At 35.1% G+C, this 21,980-nt stretch overlaps 2 protein-coding genes across 6 annotated transcripts; one reads left to right on the top strand and one right to left on the bottom strand.

Annotated features, from left to right (window-relative positions):
- The first annotated feature begins 6,501 nt into the window (after positions 1–6,501).
- On the top strand, positions 6,502–9,153 carry LOC115444271. Of its 4 annotated transcripts, none has more exons than XM_030169984.1 (5): positions 6,502–6,728; positions 7,100–7,255; positions 8,112–8,321; positions 8,648–8,731; positions 8,802–9,153. In XM_030169984.1, exons 1-5 carry the CDS (start codon positions 6,645–6,647, stop codon positions 9,051–9,053), a joined length of 786 nt encoding a protein of 261 aa, XP_030025844.1. In that variant the 5' UTR covers positions 6,502–6,644; the 3' UTR covers positions 9,054–9,153. The 4 variants fall into 4 exon arrangements, with proteins under 4 accessions (XP_030025844.1, XP_030025845.1, XP_030025847.1 ...); XM_030169985.1 differs by having other exon boundaries at positions 7,109–7,255; XM_030169987.2 differs by having other exon boundaries at positions 8,648–8,735; positions 8,802–9,003.
- Positions 9,154–14,978: 5,825 nt separating this feature from the next.
- Positions 14,979–21,709, bottom strand: LOC115444277 (zinc finger protein 391). Of its 2 annotated transcripts, none has more exons than XM_030169998.2 (12): positions 21,508–21,709; positions 21,150–21,315; positions 20,562–20,753; positions 19,921–20,049; positions 19,670–19,734; positions 19,028–19,233; positions 18,685–18,780; positions 17,948–18,082; positions 17,622–17,732; positions 17,183–17,388; positions 16,771–16,862; positions 14,979–16,018 (listed from the first exon to the last, which is right to left on the bottom strand). In XM_030169998.2, exons 1-12 carry the CDS (start codon positions 21,625–21,627, stop codon positions 15,971–15,973), a joined length of 1,566 nt encoding a protein of 521 aa, XP_030025858.1. In that variant the 5' UTR covers positions 21,628–21,709; the 3' UTR covers positions 14,979–15,970. The 2 variants fall into 2 exon arrangements, with proteins under 2 accessions (XP_030025858.1, XP_030025859.1); XM_030169999.1 differs by lacking the exon at positions 21,508–21,709 and adding an exon at positions 21,390–21,490.
- Positions 21,710–21,980: the final 271 nt, after the last annotated feature.

Raw genomic sequence — 21,980 nt, forward strand, 5'->3', positions numbered from 1 at the left:
AAGATCATTGTGTTAATAACAACTAATAAATTACACCCGACTCTACCATCTCATTAGAGTTCAAATTTCTGTTTAAATCTCTCTTTATTGGGAACATATCTTTAAAAAGTTTAACCTGAAGTAATTTCTTTTATAGTAGTCAATTATTGTATAATGCAGGAAAATAAGAGCTGAATTCGTCCCTTAGTAGTCCACGTTTCGTGCCAAAAATTATGCGGCTTAACGGCTCCCGGGTAATTTTGACAAACGACCGTTCCGATGCCACGCTTCAATGGACTGTGATCGATTACTCGATTAAAAAATAGATTCTCCAAACGATTCCAGACACATCGATTTAAACCAAAATGTTTTACTATTAGCGAATGTCGTTTGGTTAGTGGAATGGATGCAAGTATTGCTGATACCATCTTTGTTTCGTTAATGCCTCACATTATTTAAAGTAGAATAATTATTAAGCTTTTACCTCAATATATTTTATTCTAATATTTTCATTACCACAATTATTTTACCTCTACAGTGTACAGATATACAACGAAAAAATCTCCCGATGTTGGCAGACACGACGTACGTTTTTAACCCACAAAGTTCCCTATTTTTGCAGAGTACTCGGTATAGCAATAAGCCATTCATCAGCGAAGGCGTCGCTAAACACCGCTCGCCGCGCCAGATAACCGCGCTGTTAAACCGACAACAATGCTCGCTCGCACTCAATAAAAGATGATAACACTCTGAAATATGAACTGCCAGGACCCTACTCTACTCCACGTAAATAAAACCTAACCTCACTCTTATAACAAACACATTACAGCAGAAATTACCTCAAATATGGAGCATACTTATGATATTTCAGAATTGGTTGGCTGGTTAGCATAATAAACGTGTAGCAACGAAAACAAACCGCAGCGAGCTCACGAATACAGCCAAATTTGCCAAAGAAAATACAACCAAGTTATAACGTTTCGGAACGTGGCGGCGGCGCCGTACAAAGCGCGGGAAACGCCGCCATTGGCGGAGAAGGTGGGCGGATAATATGGCGGAAATATTACCCAGGAGGTATTCAAGGAGGCCGGGAGTGTGGGGAGCGCCCCACACCCCGCGCGCTCAACCCCCGCCCGGAGGTTAATTACCCTCCCGGCCGATAAGGCAGCGGCTCGCTAATCACGTACTTATGGCGGACTGAAATTAAGTTATCGTTGGCGGGAAAACGACGCTCAGTTTGTTTGCGTTCCGTTTTACGGATAAGTATTGTGCGGCCGTGAGAGTAATGGAACGAAATTGGCGGCGACTCCGCTTTATCTTTTATCTTTTATGTCTAACGTCTCTCTCAGACGGCGTTGTTCAAACTAAGAGCTCCTGGGAGCTCTTTTTAATCGTTTAGCTTAATTTTTGCTTTGTTTTACATTCAAATAATGTTATTAGAGGAAGAAATGTAAATCGACTTTTTATCAACGCGAAAAATGCTGCAGAATTTTGTGTAATCTTGTAACAATGGTGCCGAGGGACATTAAATACTATGAATAATTTTAATTATAACTTATTTAGCGATAAAATTGTTTATTTTATTTATTATTTTAAAGTATTTAAATATTGAGTAAGTATGTGTAATTTAAAATTTGAGCATTCTAAATATAGAGTCGTAATATTTATTTTGGAATGGCTTATGTAGGAAGTAATTACGATACCGTCGATTTTCTTAACTTAGTCTATAGTAAGTATCTAATCTAACAATGGGGTGTCTTTTTGAATACATCTAACTCCTTATACTCTGAGCGTCATAAAAGGTAATTATGGTATTTTTATCACTCAATTACAGTGTAACGTTTTCAGATGCGGTATCGACCACTTTAAAAGTAGGAAACGCGAATGTACAGGACATTTATGACTGCCTCGTTGAAGTAGTTGTACTGCATGCGCGGTACGGCAGCGCTCTGAGGTCCTGCCTTCGAATCCCGAGTCGGCCAAAGTGATATTTGGGTTTTCCTGCTCAGTATCAACTCGGAGTCTGCAATTGGAGCCGAATATGGCGATAAGCCCGCTCCCTATCACATCATAGGACGGAACATACTTTGCGAAAAGTGGGTGCCCCGGTTGCGCCTCTGCACACCCCTTCAGGAGTAAATGTGTGATTATGTGTGTGTGTATGAGGAATCAGGTAAAAGCTTCGTCTTGCGACTTTTGCGGCTCATACGATCGATATCATATTTAATGTTTATTGTCTAGAATACACTTTACGGAGATCTTAGTGATAGCAGTTCTAATACCACCTAAGGAACAAGGGCTTTATTGATATTCAATAGGAATGTTTGGACTTCGAGTGTTGCATGATATTACAATTTCAGTTTGTCTGGCCGCATAGTTATTTTCGTATCTTTATTAGCATCGATTTATTAAAATGTAACTTATTTATATGAGATTATGAGAAAAATACATTTCGTTTACATCATAATAAAAAAATAAAAAGATTTTATGCCTAAGCAAGTATTGGAAATATTTATACAGTATGAATAATTTTATGAAGACACCTACTTAGGTGGGTGCCGTGAAATATACTCGAGATCCGCAAACAACACAACTGCCAGCTGAGCTCTCAAATAAAATGCGATGAAATAAAAAGATGCCTGACGACAAAACGTAGATACTTACACATCGGACAACTTTATTTTACGGTTCACTCTGTATCGATGTGTCTTAAACCTTACAAAACAAGGACTAATGTAGCCTGGCAAAATAATCGCAAAGAGTAAAAGTAAGTTGGTAAGTTTATACATATTTACCACAAAAGCGGCTCAGCGAGAGATCGCGGGATCCGTTCCCCAGTTTTATTTTTCCAAGCTCTAAATGGAGTCGGTGGAGCATTTAAATAAGCTTCGCCGGCTGAAGTATGGTAATGTTAGTAATACGCGGGAAGGAGCCGCGCGAACACTTCCAGCAGCGGCCATTTTGGATTTGGTCCTTCGTGCCGGAGCGCGATCAATTATTGACGGCACTTGAATAATTCAGCGTTTTCTTTTATTGTTGCGTATTGTTTTGAATATTTAATTGTTCGCATTATTTTTGTTGTATCGCATTCGATATAACAACGAATAACTATGATACAAGATATTACCATCAACAAATACGTATAAAATAAACTAACAACTTAAATATAGATTATATTGTTGGGTACTATAGGATCGCAGGAGAACGCGCTAGCAGAAGTTAGTTATTAAAACAAAATTTAAGTACAAGTTAGAATTAGTCCCCAAAATGTTATATTCTAAATTATATAGGTACGCATGTATTAAAAGTATTTTGATGAAATGACTATACTAATGAAAACAACAAATAACCTGTCAACCTTAAAATACCAGTCATTTTATTACCATTATACGTCGACTAACGCATTCTAATCACAACATATATCACTATAACACGGGTAATAGAAAAACTCTACCATAGACAAAAATTTAAGCATCTGTCGCTTGATCAAAGACGTTCCTTTATGCCTTAATTAGTAACAAATTATTGTACAAAAAGTATCGCTCCCCGTTATCTGTAGCCGCCCCGTTCCGGATGGCCTACCGGAACGCGACAAGTATTTTAAGCTGTGAATGTCGGCAACACTTTATGAATACCATATTTGTAGCTAGTGTGAAGTCTATTAAGTATGAGGCATTTCTTTTTTGGTTCGAAAATGGTTCATTAATGTTAGGTTATTTTTGTCAGATGTCTATAAAGTTTTACTTTAGCCATCCAGGTTGATTTTGCAAAATAAATATGACATGAATACTCATTTAATTATTAAAAATTGTTATAATGTCAGTAGTTAAAATTGATTCACGATAGTTTGGTTTGAATTGATTCATGAATAAGTTTCATTTTTAAAATAAGCCAAACATAAATTCTCCCTAATCTATTACATTAACGTCAACAGTGGTAACTGCTAATCACAAAAATAAAATCATTTATAACCTCAAACAAGTTGGAAGTTAGAATGCTTTAAATTAGCCGCTCATGTAACCATATTCCACACGAAACATTTACGTTCCGTTGCACGCGGGGCTACCGAGTGGCGCGTTAGTGGCCCGTGCAAGAGTTCCACCCACTACTAACTAATTAGCTTCCGTATGCAGTAAATCTAAACTATATTGCGCCGACGTCTTTGATCACGCGCCAAGTGAAACGGAACGTACCGCCACGGAGCGCTTTATGTCAAATGCGCTCGCCATTTTGCCTTTTATGGCTCTATTTAAATGTGTCAAGGAATATTTTTTTAATACCGATTGTTCTCTATTGATGTAAATGTGAGTAGTAAAAACTACACGTGTAACTTATGAAAAATAACGATGCAAAAGTTCAACTGGATCGATATGTTACCTGCCTACTCCAATAGGCTCTATGACGTCATGATTTTAATTCCATGCAGATTGCGAAATTTTATAACGCATTCATCTAAACGGCAGAAATTGCTTCTAAGCGCCATTTATTATTATATTATTTATTCTTTAACTTTGCGGCCACACAGTTGACAATATAGAATAAACTCATAAGTATTTCTATCTAGACAATTAATACATAAACCACAATGAATAAATAAATAAAATAAAAAGGCCTTTTATTTCTAGCTACAAAAGTTACAGATTAGAAAACATTAATTACATACAATCCATAAAATATAGACCACAGAGGAATTCATTATTATAATGTTCTAATCGAATTGTATGTAATTATCATTATTGTTATTTTAATGAATTAAAATATATTATATTGATAAAAAATATTATTTACGTACATTTTTTTATCATTATTGATTTATTTCTACACAGTGAACATCAATAAAAAAATATCTCCATGCTCCCATACAAGTGTAAAGCCATCCAGGAAAATATAAGGTCTACACTCAATTCGCCAGCACGTAAATTATATTAGCATATAACTGAAACATTTAACTACCTACCATTGGTCCGCACAAGGAATGTCATTACAAATAACCGCCTTGATCTTCAAGTGATTGACGGGAAACAAATTATCATCTTTGCTGTAAATTATCTGCAAATACCTACTTTTACAATGAATTAAGTTTGGGCTTTCATTTGCGTTTGGAAGATAGACCGTTCTACTTATTCTACCGTTCGCTCTTTTCAATAGTTATGCATTGTCTTTTAAATGTGTCGTATTTTCAAAATATAATTAAATTTTAAAATATACGAAACGTAGACGGAAAAGAAAATCTCGCAATCTAACATCGCACAGATTATTGACTAAGTATATACGACTTGCAAAACTACCCTCAAGTCATCATTTTGCTCAAAGATCCGGGCTAATTTCTAGACGTGCCTTACGAAATTAGCCCCTAATTGGTACACCGCAACACCTACCAATCGGATTAGTACCTAATACAGATACCAAATCTAGGCAATAAGATTACGGTGTGCAGTAAATCTCACGCAGCGTTTGTGTCTGTAATCGTTCTATCATATCAATCAGCCGGCCAGAAACAATCAATTAGAAAACGATCCCCTTTCAATTATTCGCCGCATCGGTCGTAATTGCCTCGGCGACTCCACCCCGGGCGGCCCCGATTATGTCTGATCGAATATCTATGGCTATAATGATATAATAATTACATTGAAAGTCAGGTTTCTTTTGTTATTGGTTTTTGGATTTGTTTGGTTTTCTTTATGACGGTGTATAATTTCTTCAATTTGGGGATACATTTTGATATTGTATTTTCTTGTTGGTATACATTGCTATGTTGGTTAATGTCGTTTAATAATTACCTTTTATTGTAGGCTTATAAAATCTTTCCTTATCCCTGTTCACAAATAATGCCCTCTACTAATTTTTTTTCTGTAATAGATATTGTTTACATTATTTAAAAAAAATTAAAAGACCACATATATGGTATAAAGATTTTTTTAAATATTTTTTTCTTAAAAAATAGAACTTGTTTCCAAATTCAAATAAATGAAGAATGTATTAATATAACCTTAAATGACGTAATGACTGTATTAGCCTCAAACTCTTTGCTCACACGTATTGCCGGCTGTCAAGTCTGGACACCTGAGCCGTCGACAGCGCGTGATGGATGCCGTGGAGCTCTGTAGCCCGCGGCCTACTGGACCCTCCCCCGGCCGATTTTGTAATTATATTTAGATTAACTACGGGTATTGCGTTTATTAGAAAAACGTAAAACGGCAGGGGTGTTTTTGTTCACACGTATGACGTTAATAAAAATATGGGAAGCGCGTCTTTCGCAGCATCTTCTGGAGAGAAAAATATTTATGCAATGAAGAACATTTTGAGAATCCTAAAACTCAACCTAACAATAATATATCAAGGATATTTTATAAAACACTTATACCTTAAATACTGAGAGTTGAAAATGATTAATTTTACTATAATCAGCGTGTTTCAAATAAGCTAATGTCTGTGTTTAAATTTTTTTCATTAATTTTAAAAAATATAAATTGCATGAAACCTTATTTTTAAAATTACAGAATGTGTTTAAAACTAAAATAAACGTCATTCGAAATCCAAAACACTGGTGTTTCCATGTTATAATAATTCTCTTTGCACTGGTGTCAAAGTGACAGATCAATAAAATTGTGGTTGCAAGTCGTTTTCGTAAAATGGAATAATGATAAACTGTGCTGAATCTGAACATGTACACTGCGGCCGCCGCTGGATTTGGCGTGGCATTCATCGTCCTACTACTCATTATTAGATGGCGATGGAGGGCTCTGAAGGTTAGATGCAGGAACCGAGATTATACAGCCTTAGAAAATCTACTAGCATATGGATATTTTAAGAAACTTATCGTCTCTGTCTCTAAAATATAGGTGTTCAGCCGTAGGTGAAATGTATTGAACTGTTACTCACTCTGATTTTGATAACTGGAAAAATGGATTATACTCCACCCAAAAATTGGATAATAAAAAATACTTTTCTCGAAAAAGACGTGCGTAAGACTAGGCAGCATGGTCTAAAAATAAATAATTAAAATAAAAAAAATAACAGCTGTAGTAATAGGAACTTTTATTCCAAATACATTGAAACTTAAATTCTAACTAATACTGCCTTTTAGTTTTAAGCGCATTCGGGGACTATTTAAGGTTAGTTTTTGCAGTCGGACGGCGACTGCCCGCCGTGCACGCCGGTGCAGCTGGTGCACCGGCTATGCCCGCACCACAACGTGGTGCAGCGGTTCGAGGTGGAGCAGAAGGACAGCCTCGACGACCACCTGGATGTACTCACCAGGAAGCTTGCCGAGAAGGTAGCCATTACTATTGACGATGACACAGAACTGTTAAGGCGATACCTCAAGGTCCATTTTCATACATTTTGTTTCACCTTTAATCTGGGTAACTAAACAAGTATTGGCAAGTAAAGATATATATATATAATAAAGATAGATAAAATTTCGTCATATTAAATTTTAAAGGCCGAAATATCCACGATTATTAATTATTTTTACGTTTTTCTTTCAACTGCGAGAACTAATTACTAACTAGGCGTGAATTTAAATTCTTTACTTGCCAATACTTGTTTAGTTACCCAGATTAAAGGTGAAACAAAATGTATGAAAATGGACCTTGAGGTATCGCCTTAAGGTAGTATTTAACCTTAGCTTAGTCATCTATATTTCTATAGGAGTTACTCGTAGCTTCACTTGCATTAAAGGCCTTTTCTGCCACAAAAACCCTATATGTCAAATCAGGACATGGTATATCCGTGTGCGCAATTTAATCTAAATACGTTGAGCCATTACCGCGTTTACTTCGGACAAATGTCCAAACATTTTTACAAACATTCACATGAATATAATAATACGGGTAAGATAATTTCAATTTCTTTTATTTTATTTCACATTATTGATCAAGTTATGATGTGCTTGACCGTAAGAGAGTAAGTCGTTTAGTCCTAAATTCTAGCTAAACATACCAAGGACAGAGAACATTAATTTATGATTTAGAAATTCTTTAGATAACTATAGAAACTTTATATTAAAGTTTTCTTAAGATATGTAATATTTCTACAGAAACTTAAACTTTAGATAACTGTCTAAAGATTAGATTAGAATTAGACATTTTCTCGAAAATATCTGTTGTTCTTCCTTTCGTTTGCCGTAGGAAGGACGACTTCGCCTCTCAAAATCCAAGATCCGCGAGACGCAGAACGAGATAGACAACCTGCACGCGATCGACCAGGACGTGCGCACGAAGTACCGCGAGATCATGGAGTCCCTCCGCACAGACCTGCTGGGCAACGAGAAGGAGTGCAAGCGGCTGCAGGAGCAGATCGAGTGGGTGTCGCGCAGGCGCGCCGAGCTTAAGGAAGAGGTGATTTGTTAATGTCTATTTTTTTATAGTTACAGTCAAAGATAATTGTAAGAGGGATGCGATTTTTTGGAACACAAACGTCTAAAGTTGGTGTAATAAGAACAGAGTCTCTTTAATTAGTTTATGATACCATATAGGCTATATCAAATGCTTAGAAGAAAACAGATCTTTTGTCTCCTAAATTACGTCACTAAGCACCGATTTTAATTCTACTCAATTGAAGTGATTTAAAAAATTTGTTTGTCCTTTATTAATAGATAAAAAGTTTCAAAACGTATTATTATAATGTATTCATTCAATACGCAAAACAATTTATGTACTATCAGATAAGCCGAATGAACGCCGCGTATCGCAACACGGCCAAGAACGTGCACAAGCACCTAACAGCGGAGCTCGAACAACTTGACCAATTAAGTAAATTTTATTGTTCAATAAATTCGTCGGCCGCCTGACTGACCATTAACATTGCTCTCAACACAGGTGCGTCGCGGACAGAGGCTGTACGGAGAGGCGGCGGCAGAACTAGCCAGCAACCTCGCGGAGCTGCAGCGAGGCAGAGTTCCCGAACACAGAGTCACCGATAAGCCCCAAAGAGAACATTCTCTCACCTCTCTTCGGCATAGAAAAGAGCCGCACTTGCCCCACGCCACGCCGGTGGGGTCGCTCGTCATCAAATCATCGCCCCCATACACGCCTGATATGAATCTGTCTCATTTGGACCCGCCGCAGTGAACTTTCTGATTGGATTTGACTTTTTTATCGAAATTATGCTGTGACTCTATTTTATATTGTTTATTATTTATTTTTATTTATTATACACGTCATTTACTAATCGCTGTTTGATTTATAACAGATAATGTCGTTAGAGTATTCATTAAATTGTAATAATGTCAGTTCAGTACTGTAAATGGGTTAATTTTGCAACACTAGCTAAAATTGGTCAGGGCTGCGTAAGCGTAAAATAACTATCACCAAACATACACGCTATCGAAAAATTCACAAAACAACAAAGGCAACGCATCCCGGCCGGACCCCCTTTTATTTTATACCTCTCGTTAATTCCGAGGGTTAAAATCCCCGAAAAAGTGAGCACTTGCCTTGTTTACAAGGTTTTAGATTTTAATTTAGATTGGGGTTGCAAGAACGCGGAGTTCAAAATGGCGTAAGTGTAGCGCAAAACGGCGGGAAAATTGTGTTGTTTGCTGACGACATTAGGTCGCTGGGTGTTTTATGAGGGGCGCTCTCTGCGTATCCATTAAAATCGCATTCGTATGTGATCACCTAATACAATATCATCAAGTCCGCGCCGGGGGTGCTTTGTGAATAATTTCGCGGCAATCTGCTCGCATTTGTATCGGATTTGTATAATGTCTTATAATTTAATAATTGTTATGCAAGAGAAGCTAATTTTGGTAAGGGGTTTTAAATAAGTTACTTCTTTAAGAAATTTTTACTTCTTGCAACTATACTTACTCTTCACAATACGCGTATGTCCCGAATTTTTTATTGTTAGTTTTTTCAATCAATCGTTTTCCAAATAAATGCATCACAAAAAAAATTAAATACTATACCAAAACGTAGATTTATTTTTATAACAGAAATTTTGTAATCGTGCATGTAAAATGATTACCGTTAAGTAATTAAAATATAATTATAGGATTTGCGGGTTATTAAATTTCTAAACCTTAGAAACACAATGACGATGACGTCATGTTGCCCGTACGGAAAGGAGAAAAAAAGAAATATCTACTTAAACTTAGGAATTAATATATACCTACCTATAATAATATGCAAGTAAAGATGTCTACAACCCTTTTGTGTTTTGTTTCGCGATAAGAGTGACAATCCGAGCGGAATCCCTCGGTTGTCCTGCAGATCCCCTTCGATATAAACCAGCGGTTAGCACACATAATCCCGGCCTTGAGACGGAAACTAACAAACTCAGTAAAATAAAATCATTTCAATTAGTTTAAATTTCAAAAATTAAGCTTAGTAGACTAATTAACGCTTTTATTAGCTTAATTTTTTCTATCTCTTGGTTATTAGGTAGACCTAATAAGCAAGAGATAGAAAACTTTGACCTAATCTTTCTAAGTAGGACGTTATTGAATCTGTAGGCCTACAAAATTAAACCAACATAACACCTTCCAATACAAAAATAGGGTTCATATCTAGAAACACTAAACCGATTATAATTTTCTTACCTTGAATCATAGTTCCTTATTTATTTTAATTCGAACAGAAATTCACGCGTGCCTCAGTGCAGAATCTAGTATACTCTCACGTGCATTTTGTAAAATGAACTTACTTTAGATGAAATCAAAACGTATTCCCAATGAAGTATTTGCGTAATAAAAAGCTCTTTAATTACCCAGTAAAGAGCGCTCACTGTTCGCATCTGGCGCTTTAAAATCTGTCTATTTGTTTGTCCTGCGTTAGTTCACATTTGTTGCGCCCGCGGCGGACGTACGCAAACACTAGTGTGTCAATCATTGGTCCACTTACGTTTTGTTGTTTAATTTGTTGACTTAACAAAAGAGCTTGCTTTTTAATTAACCACGGGGCATGTTTGTATGTTGGACGCTGGTTTAATGACTTTAAATCATATGGAAATTCTTTAAAAATCAAATGTATTATTTTTCGGCTTTAATGTCTCTACAGACCGGACACAGCGTATTATTAGAGTCTTTTTTACACTTATTTATAACTAGGTTTTGCTCGTTCGATAAAGTTTTTTGAGATAAAAGTTCCACTTCATGTTTTTCTGGAATAAAATGGGGCCTATATTTTAAGCTACACGTCTAGCAATACATCGGTGAAAACTGCATTAAATTCCATACTAGTTCTTGCATGATGCGTATACGAACATACAGTGAAAAATTCTAAAAAGTGTAGTTTATCTAATAAAGTTGAAGAAAAACTAATAAGTAAATATGGGCTACTAGTTTTTCTTCAATATCTACAATGTAATCTGCCCATTACAGTTTTATTATTCGTAAAGATTTGGTCGGCCAACTAGGAATATATTTGATACCCACATTAAGAAATTTAATTTTATTGGATTATATTTCATAAATTCCACCCATTATCAAAACCTCTACAATTTAATTTTGAAAATTAACCTTATCCACTATTTCGTAAATGGATATTTGGTACACCTAAACTTGTTATTCCTATTATAATTCGTGCGATAAACATGACCATGAAAGTTAAATAATACAGATTACTTAGCAGAAAGGATTATACAACCACCTCAGGAAATAACTGAAAAAATATTATTCTTACAGCGCCATCTACATTCAGACAGCGGAAATAGTTAAAACTTAATAATGATGTACTTTTATGTGTTGACAATCTTATTGAGCAAAGTAAATGTAATTGTTTTGTATTAAAGGCGAGAGCATTATTCATTTAATTGGCAAAATAATAATATTAATATTCCCACCTGTTTTTTTCAAAGGTACGGGCACGGTAAAATGACCCCTGATGGTAAGTCGAGTGGGGTTCAGTAGATGATGATGATAATGAAACTGTTAATAGTATTAATAATTAAATATTACTGTATGATTTTATTTAAAGCAGCGATAGCCTAGTTGGTTGTGGAACGGACTGCCGAGACGAATGTCCGCAGGTTCAAATCCCAGGGCACACACCTCTGACTTTTCTAAAAAAAAATATGTGTGTATTCTTTGTGAATTATCGCTTGCTTTAACGATGAAGGAAAACATCGTGAGGAAACCTGCATACCTGAGAAATTCTCTATAGGAATTTTCGAGGGTGTATGAAGTCTGCCAATCCGCACTAGGCCAGCGTGGTGGACTAAGGCCTAATCCTTCTCAGTAGTAGAGGAGGCCCGTGCCCAACAGTGGAATAGTATATAATACAGAGCTGATATTATATATGATTAAACTAGTCATTCAAACGAAAAACTCTACATAGTTAAATATTAAATAAAAAACATATTCTTAACTTATACTCAATACAGGTTAATTTAAAAGTAATTATTCCAAAACGCATAATTAAACACCTACCATTTACAATATACCATTTAAACAAAGAAAGTGCTACGAATTGTAAAAGCACTCTCGCTAAAACGAGAGCCATCAGATTTTTAAATTCGCTAAGCACCTCACATATACAGCCTGTTTAGTTGGATATACAATAAATTTACAATTTTTTTACGAATTCAAAAAATCCAAAGGCATAGCATTTCGAACTTTCTGTCCACGGCATAATGATGTCTCGAGATTTTCGCAAACACCAACGTATATTTACATCTAAAAGATATTAAAAGTTGAGCCACCCTTCTAAGTAGGCGCTCTTTTTCCTTTTTGTCCTTAATGTAAAAAAGAAAAACGCGAAAACTTTCGGGACGTGGCGAGTTTAAATTTTTCCACCCTTAATGCGCTTATTACGAGCGGGAGCGAAATTGAGTGGTCCTCAAAGTTTTTTGTAATAACTTTTGTTTTTATTGTCGTCGTGTTTTACGATTGTTTTAAAGCAAACCACAATATCACAACCAATGTAATTTTACAAAATTAAACATTAAGTCACAAATGGTTGATCGATTTTTATGGTACACTATAAAAAACTTAACTATATCCTAATTTACTCTCTTTTTAATGAATTGCTTTTCAAAAATAATAATTATCATTTACTTTGCTTATTTTCGCATCAATGGCAAATGACTTATATCTATGTGGACTATCAAAATAATTGTGTCCTACTGTGGTAAATACCCACTTATTATAAAAACTAAATATTACGATTTATGAAAAGGTATACTTTAGTAATGCGGCCATAGCCTAGTTGGGTGTGGAACGGACTGCCGAGACGAATGTCCGCAGGTTCAAATCCCAAGGGCACACACCTCTGACTTTTCTAAAAAATCATGTGTGCATTCTTTGTGAATTTATCGTTCGCTTTAACGGTGAAGGAAAACATCGTGAGGAAACCTGCACATCTGAGAAGTTCTCTATAGGAATTTCGAAGGTGTGTGAAGTCTACCAATCCGCACTAGGCCAGCGTGGTGGACTAAGGCCTAATCCCTCTCAGTAGTAGAGGAGGCCCGTGCTCAGCAGTGGGCAAGTATATAATACAGGGCTGATATTATTATTATATACTTTAGTAATATAGGTAAGTTATTTTTAATCCGAACTAATTTTGAGAACCGCTGCGCAACAACACAAGGAATCGCGCACATAACGCGAAACACAAGAAATGTTATTAAAGGGAGGTAGCATTTACATTTTTATCTTCATTGAGATTATATTATTCTAAATTAAGAAATAGGATAACATCGGTTAATTCTACCTTCAAATTATAAATTAAAGAAATGATTTTAATGTTATTCATCGCATTCCATGCACTGCCATGCACTTTAAACTATTTAACATTCATGGAGTAATTCATATTTCTAGAGTATAATCTAAAGACTAATATCCTAGAAAGCTCCAACAGAAGGAAAACTCACTGTAGACTAATATTTCTATGGCATCATGTGAACGAACACGGGAACACAGAGCCATTGTAAGTACTTCCAGCGAGGCTGCAATATAAGTCGATATAATAAAATAACATTTGAAGAGGAAAAGTTTGCGAGTTCGTAAGTTTGGGGGGGCTAATCTCTGGAACTACTGAATTTTTATCACTAATAAGAAGCTATATTACTCCCGAGTGCTATAGGCTATTTTTATACAGGGAAAATATTTATTCCGGAAAATCTTTATCACGCGGGCGGAATCGCGGACAAAACCTAGTAATAAATAAAAAAAACTTCTCAAATATTGTAATGTATAGGATAGTGGATAATATTTATAATTTTTCCGAGAACCCACTTTCTGGTTTGTCTACACCTTTTATAAAATACACTTTATAAGATTGAAGACTATAAGATTGTCACCATTTTTATTATTTATTTAAATCGGAATGAATAAAAATATATTTCATTATTGTACCAGTAAATATGTCATTTTTAGAAAAGGCAAAAACTCGGCGTCGTTTTAATTAAAAATTTATTTTATTTCTTACATTCAAACGCCCGTCTGTCGAGCATTTGACGAAGTTTTCTTATTTGAGCACAAAATAAGTCTTTATTGTTTTGACTGTGGATATATGTAGAGTTTAGGATATAAACAGACCAAGAGAAGCCCAACTCCCATTAATAAGTAGAAGCATACTTTAATTGGGTACTTCCTGATTTCCTGTTTGATTCGCAGGCGGTGCAATGACAAAATTTATGCAATCATTAATTTGATGATGTTCGGTGATGTATGAACTAGATAAGCCTCTACCCCACCATAAAGGAGAAATGCGTGAAGTTGTGAGTTACGCAAGTCGAAGAAATGAATATAAATATTGGCATAAAAAACTGGACGGGTTTCCGACAATATCGAAACATATTAATGATCTTATTTATTCTTTTGGTATCTCATTCACTGGTTTGTAAATAGCAGTTTCCTTTTACTATACTCGATTATAAGAAGCCGTAATATAATTATAATTATGAGTTTATATTTTACATTGTAAATCCATAGAACTCTTTAGCCACAATAGAAAACAAAGCATTATGAAAAAAAAAACCTTATAACACCCACAATCCACTGTGACTGCGTAAAAAAGGAGATTCAACGTTTACCAACCTGATAAAAACAACACTTCATTCATAATACAGTTTTATTTAAAAGAAAATACACATTTCATAATATTATAGGTGGTTTATATAAACGAGCTATAATAATGAACAATGATTCTACGCGCATAGAGAATGGACTGAGCAAAACACCTCACAAAATTAACAACTTGGTAATCTACAAAGCGAATATATGACCATTATTAACTCTCTTCTGTATGTAATATCGAAAGGACATGCGCAGTCAATTATAATTCCTGCAGGGGACTAATCGAAATTCCAGAAAAAGACAAATACTGGCAGCACAATAGCTTTATCTCTCTCACTTGTCTACCAATATGTAGTTTGTAATTTTAAAACCATTTTCATCTATGTTTCAGTACATAGTTTACACATTAGATACTTCGAAAATACGTGATTTCATTTTGATAGTCATTTGATGATTTCATAGTCTACTAAGCTCAGGATCTCTTAACAGCTCACTACAATAATTATAATAAAACTAAAATGACAATATATAACTATTATTAGTTTATAATATGCCGTTTAAGTGATTTAGACATGATTATAATTAGTGCCATTTCTATTTACAAAGGGATAACTTTTACACACGATAGGGATGATTACCCTTTCTTCAGAATACCTACTTTAAATACATTTAATACAATCAGTTTTATAGTAACTATGTAAACATTTTAAGGTATGAAAGTGATTAAAATACTTTATTAGACATAGATGACATGACCAGTGACGTCATAGTTCTGTCAGCCATATTAAATGACAGATTTGCGACAGAGACTAAAGATTCTCTTAGAGATAATTTAAACACATATATTTGAAGTATTTTACATGAGGCGATTTTTCTGAATTCATATTAGTATTTCATGAGTGTGTAAAATATATAAGTAACTTTCTTTGATCATATCTATCACATATGTTTAGATATTAGCTAAAGTCTACCTGTTAGTATATTTAAGTGCTGATTACATCAATAGTATTACTGAAAATCACTTAAATATCATTTAACGTCATCGTCTATACAAAAATCGGAGGCGTCCAACACCACCTGAAACAAAAATTGATTACATAAATATTGAACAATAATTAATTGAACAATATAAATATTAATATAAATATAAATCTAATGCCATGTGTATGTAAGAGCGTCACTTGAGAACGACTCGACCAATTTGGGAGATTCCTTTCTTGTTTTGTTAGTAATTATTCGGACAAAGTTTGTATGAAAAAAATCAATTTTGGAAAATAAACAGAAAAGTGATATTTTGATAAAGTTTTTGTAGGAAAATGACTTTCGTGCACGCTAATCTCCGAAACTGGTTAACCGATTGCAATGAAATTGTTTGATTGCTTTGGTTAGTCCCAGGTTTAATTAAAGATAAGATAACTTTCGAGTTGACAACGCGCTGTTGTCGCAACGTAAATGATGAATGGGAGTTTACGTAAAATGTGGTCTATGGCAGGACATGTGCCGAGCCCAACAATGTAATAATAGTAATCATATCTTGCTGTACTAACAAATACCCAGGCAAATTATAACTGCCACTGAAACTTTGAAAAAAAAAAAAAAAAAAAAAACAGACACGCAAAAGCTGATTGGTACCCAAGAATTACTTTTCAAAGTATATTTCGTCGGGACTAGTGCAATACTGCAGTGATAAACAAAATTTTAATAATATCAATCCCAACTTTAGTATAGGAAACATCAATCTCAAATACACTTGTTTCGCCTTTAACTCGATATTCCAATATCCCCGACGCTTGTACACATAGGATTTCAAAATTTTATCTATATATTACCGCCTGCATGCCGGCCACAGCTCTGTCGGTTTCCTTCACGTCATCCTCCTGCTCTTCGTCAAGCCCTTGCATATCGGCTTCTTGATCACCATCTAATTACATAAAAAAAGATATATAACGACTTTACAGGGGAAGTGGGTCAGGTTGGTCGTTCGGGGCAAGCTCTAAGGGCGTCTAGTGTCAAAAAATCGATGCAATATCTATTTAGGCATTATGTATAAAAGGAAGCGATTCCCACAAAAAGTGGAAATATTGTAGTGGCCTAAAATTTTCCGCCCAAGGTATCCCGGTATCAAAGACCGGCTCTGGCAAGGTTTATAAATTGTTCTAGAATTATCGCAAATTATTTGACTATTTTACTTTACCTAGCAGCTACGGACAATGCTTTTTTTAAAAGAAGAAAACATACTACCTTCCGAGTTAGTCTGTATGAACTGCAGAGTACCATCGACCATCTGTCCGGATATGACGCCAGAGAGCCCGGTGACGTTCATCTGGCGGCGCATCTTCTTGGCCTCCTGCTCGAGCTGCTGCTGGATGTACAGCTCCTTATGGTGTACCTTATTGTGGTACTTCAGGTGGTGCGCCTTCGTGAACTTCTTGTTGCATGGACCACATCTGTTGGCAGCAAATGCAATGAGCTTTTTGCTTTTTACTATGTTTGACTCTAATATTGCTATCTCTCTTGCACGCATGCAATATAACAAATGTGACGTCATTTCTGCATAACAGTTTTTTTATTACCAATTCTAAATTTAGCGAGGGCTGAATTCATTTATGTATAGGTTAATATATTTTTTTCTATTTTAAAAATATATAATGGCTACATTTATGAAATGCTAGGTACTTACGAATATTTCTTGACCCCGGTGTGCGTGAGCATGTGGTTCGCTAATACGTACGAGTACGTAAATGACTTGCCACACAGTGAGCATTGGTACGGACGGACACCCATGTGCAATCTGTAATGTAATATCTAGTGAGTAATTATGTATATGACTAATGAATTTTGGTTTTAAAATTGAAAAAGAAAGCAAACACGTTCTTTACAAATCTAATTTGACCGATGTGCCGATAACAGCGCCTTTTACACAGTATTAATAAGAAAACTGTAACCTTATGTAATGTGTGAATAAGTTCTATTTTCTTATCAAAATGGTGAAATATATATTGTTACCTCTCGTGTTTCTGCCGGCTGCCGTAGTCTCCGAAGCGTCGGTCGCACACGCGGCACTTGTAGGGCCGCTGGCCGGTGTGGCGCATCATGTGACGCCGCAGCTCCATGTTTAACACACACGCGTACCCACACACACTGCAATACAACTTTAATATGTTGAGAATGTCTTCTTACTTTTAATAGCATAATAGTCAGAAAATCCAGAAAGTTATTACAGTAGCAAAACCAATCCCTAAATTGATTTGGTTCAGAGGTTTGATGAGTACTATGTAACTATATATGATAAACTACATCGGTTATATCAGCCTTGTATAATATACTGTTGTCCCACTGTTGGGCACGGGCCTACTCTACTACTGAGAGAGATTAGGCCTTAGTCCTCCACGCTGGCCTAGTGTGGATTGGTAGACTTTACCCACCCTCGAAAATTCCTATAGAGAATTTCTCAGGTATACAGGTTTCCTCACGATGTTTTTCTTCACCGTTAAAGCAAGCGATAATTCATAAAGATTACACACATAATTTTTTAGAAAAGTCATAGGTGTGTGCCCTTGGGATTTAAACCTGCAGACATTCGTCTCGGCAGTCCGTTCCGCAACCAACTAACCTATCGCCGCTAGCATCGGTATCTTTATATAAATGTATAGATAATGTGTAAGTTATTAGGTTTCTACAATTATCTAATAGACTAATACAAAGATAAAGGTGCCTCTAGTACATACTCTCGTATACTTTACCTGCACACAAATGGTTTGATGCCCAAATGCCGACGTATGTGCGCCTGTAACGAAGCGTTAGACGCGAACGAAGCTCCACACGTTTCACAGGTATGCCTGCACAAATAATATTATACATAAATTGTGTATAAAGTATATAACCATATAAATAGATATCTGGTATTCAGTTTTATGCTTTATCCATTCTTTTTTAATATAAATAGATACGAAATAGATTTTTTTATTGTATTTTGTTTGCGTTTCTTCTTTAATCCTTTTTGTGCGCATTAAATAAAATGTCGTATAAATAAATAATACCAAAATCGTAATAAAATGATCAAAAATGATGAAGGACAATACTTACGACTTTTCATAAACATATTTCTTTTTATTTACATTTGTTGTGTATTTTTTGGTTTTAGGGTTAAGTAAGTAGTCGGGTAATGGTTCTGATAAGGCCAGCATCGTCTCCTTTGTTATCATGTCATCACTTTCTTCGTTCTTTACAATAATTTTTGCACCAATTGTGTTTTTGCGTGGACGGCCGCGCTTTCTCGGCGCCGGTGCGGGCTGTAATAATGAAATTGGTCATAAAAATGACTGTTGATTATGATAGACTTATGACATGTGCAAAAAAATTCAAAATTCTGTATAAATGTAAAATGGTAGATATTGTTACTATGGACTTGCGGACGACCAACACCTTAGTCCGTCCCGTAACCATGAAGGCAGCAGTCTTTGAAACGTCGGGAGAAAGTAATAATACAAATAACCGCGATAAAATCCGTAAAATAGTTTTATTTAAATGTGCAAAAAGTTAAATTACATAGATTAATTCATTCGATACAACTAAGACTTTAATTATTTTGTAACCAGTTAAATTAAAGTTTGAGGTTTAAAATGGTAGAACCATGCTGTCTTTGTCCCCCACTTGTAGCGCAATGCAATGCAAGTGGTGCAAGTCTACCATGAAATTATGTCTATGCAATAAAAAAAAATATGTTACCTCTACTTCTTCATCGGGCTCAGATTCACCATCAGGAATAAAATCAGGATCATCGTTATGATAACCTAAAACAATTAATAACACAAAATTACCCATCTGATACACATATTATTTTGAAAATTTAACATCTATGCTTTAGTAATTTCCATAATGATTTAAAAATAATAATCAATGACTTAAAAGTATAAAGAATCTAGAAGAACCTATCTACAGATTGATAAAAACAATATCAAAATCTATAAATAACTTACTTTCACCAAAATGCTCATATTCTGTTGGTTCCTGCTTCAAATCCAGGGAACCGTTGGCCAGCAGTGTGGTGAGAGCTTCAGGCTCTTTCTCTGCTTGCTTGGGTTTCTTGCGTTGGTACGGTGATACATCTATCATAAACAATATGTTCAATACGTAAAAAATTCTACACTTAGTCAATTTTTGTCATAAAAATAATGAATTCAGAATAAATAATTTGTTGCTTCAAGCATTTAGCAAATGCCAAAAACTATTAAGTCTTTGGCATTATATTTTGAGAGTAAAATACTTTTCTTAACTCTATTCAGAAATATCTGCTATTTCTTATATATAGCATTACAGTAACATGCCTTACGAACCCAAAAGACTGGCTGCTAGACTTCAAAACATTGAGAGCTCATTCTGCATATCAGACCATCAACAATTTTATTTTATTTATATAATTGTAAAATATGGGTAAATATTATTTTTACTTTTTTGATGAAAAACACTGCAAACTGCCACGTTACCATGAAAGTTGAAGTCTTCAAAATGTCAGAAGGCAATTAAAATATAAAAAAACGCAATAAAATCCGAAAAATATTATTACAAGGATATCTAACATTCACATAAACACTAGAAATCATTATGGCTTATAAGTTACCGATTTGTCCCTGCTCATTCGGATACTTCCGAGGCCGGCCCCGCTTCCTAGGTCCCGGTGCCTTTGTGACAACTGCAGAGTTGGGGGTCTGCACCACTGTCCTAGTCCACTGGCCTTGGGAGTCATTATCCACTGCCAATTCATATTTGAACAATGAACCATTCTCCTGCTTTATTGTTATTGTGTCTGTATCTGCAATGGAAAAAATATGTTTGAAATTTTAGTTAGAGACTAATAGTTACAAAGTTACATAGAGGAATATAATATGTGTTCTGCATATTACAAAGTAATATATTTTATTGACTAATAAATAATAAAATAATAATGATAAATTTATTTGTAAATCAGACAAATGGTAAATATTACAAAACTCAGTTAGTGTATAAATGTTACAGAGTTGTGCATTGCTTTTTTTTATTATATTTGTCACAATAAGAAAATGATCTACTGATACTTATGCTAGGAGAACCTATGTTATAGGTATCAGATATATTCAAAACAATAAAATTCCTATAACCATAGCTTGGTTAATGTTTTTTGGTAACAATTTTTATGCAATATTCACATCAGCAGATATCCAAAACTAACCTTCTGAAATGGATGATGTGGAGGCTGTAGTCTTCAGGAATTCTTCCAGACAATCCTTCAGCGTGTCGTTCGCTATAAGACACTGTTGTTTAAACTGATGCGCGACGGAAAGCTTGTCTACACAAGGCAAGCATATTAGTGTAGGCAAATTGTCCGTACGCGGCACCTGATAAATTCACAAGTGTTGAATATTTTAAGAGGTTATACGTATTTATTTCGATTATAAACATAAACAAATACCTGGGATAACATCAAAAAACGAAAACCAGCAAAATAAACCGATAATAGCAACATTATTGTACGAAAAAATTAATAGGGTGGCCATCGCAACCATTTTGGTGTGGTCATTTCTACTTACTTCCACGCCGCAACAAAATGTGTACTTCTCGCCGAGTTGTTCGTTATTTTCGTCACAGTCGAAGAGGGAAACTGTATCACCACTCTCTAAACATACACGACACGTTTGCTGCCAATCCATTATGAGTTTATTTTATGTTATTGTATTCGTACGCCGTAAAACGCTTGCATGTTAGGGTTGCCAGTATTAACTCAAAATTATACAGTCTCGATTTCCAAAATCTAATATACTAGAATTTTTATGACTGATGATATTTCAACCACTAATATTATATTGCCCTAATAGATATTTTTTTTAATTTATAAATGAAGCTTATAGAAGTATATTGTTTAGTCGTGGTATGAATGATGTTATAGAAAAATCATTCTTTATTTTTAACGTACTAATTAAGTACTCACGTACTAAGTGATTTCGCCGATATTTAAAGCAATATAATCTTTTAATCATTATCATCATCATTCATCACTCGCCTG

Source organism: Manduca sexta, chromosome 18 (assembly GCF_014839805.1).
Source record: "Manduca sexta isolate Smith_Timp_Sample1 chromosome 18, JHU_Msex_v1.0, whole genome shotgun sequence".
Classification (NCBI taxonomy): domain Eukaryota; kingdom Metazoa; phylum Arthropoda; class Insecta; order Lepidoptera; family Sphingidae; genus Manduca; species Manduca sexta.

Excerpts from the sequence above, each read along its gene's own strand:
- LOC115444271 (XM_030169984.1), top strand. The coding sequence starts at position 6,645 with ATGTACACTGCGGCCGCCGCTGGATTTGGCGTGGCATTCATCGTCCTA. Across the intron at positions 7,256-8,111 it reads CCAGGAAGCTTGCCGAGAAG|GAAGGACGACTTCGCCTCTC; the intron begins GTAGCCATTACT and ends CGTTTGCCGTAG. Across the intron at positions 8,732-8,801 it reads AGCTCGAACAACTTGACCAA|GTGCGTCGCGGACAGAGGCT; the intron begins TTAAGTAAATTT and ends CTCTCAACACAG.
- LOC115444277 (XM_030169998.2), bottom strand. The coding sequence starts at position 21,627 with ATGGATTGGCAGCAAACGTGTCGTGTATGTTTAGAGAGTGGTGATACA. Across the intron at positions 20,754-21,149 it reads CACATCATCCATTTCAGAAG|ATACAGACACAATAACAATA; the intron begins GTTAGTTTTGGA and ends TTTCCATTGCAG. Across the intron at positions 16,019-16,770 it reads CTGTGGCCGGCATGCAGGCG|GTGGTGTTGGACGCCTCCGA; the intron begins GTAATATATAGA and ends TTTTTGTTTCAG.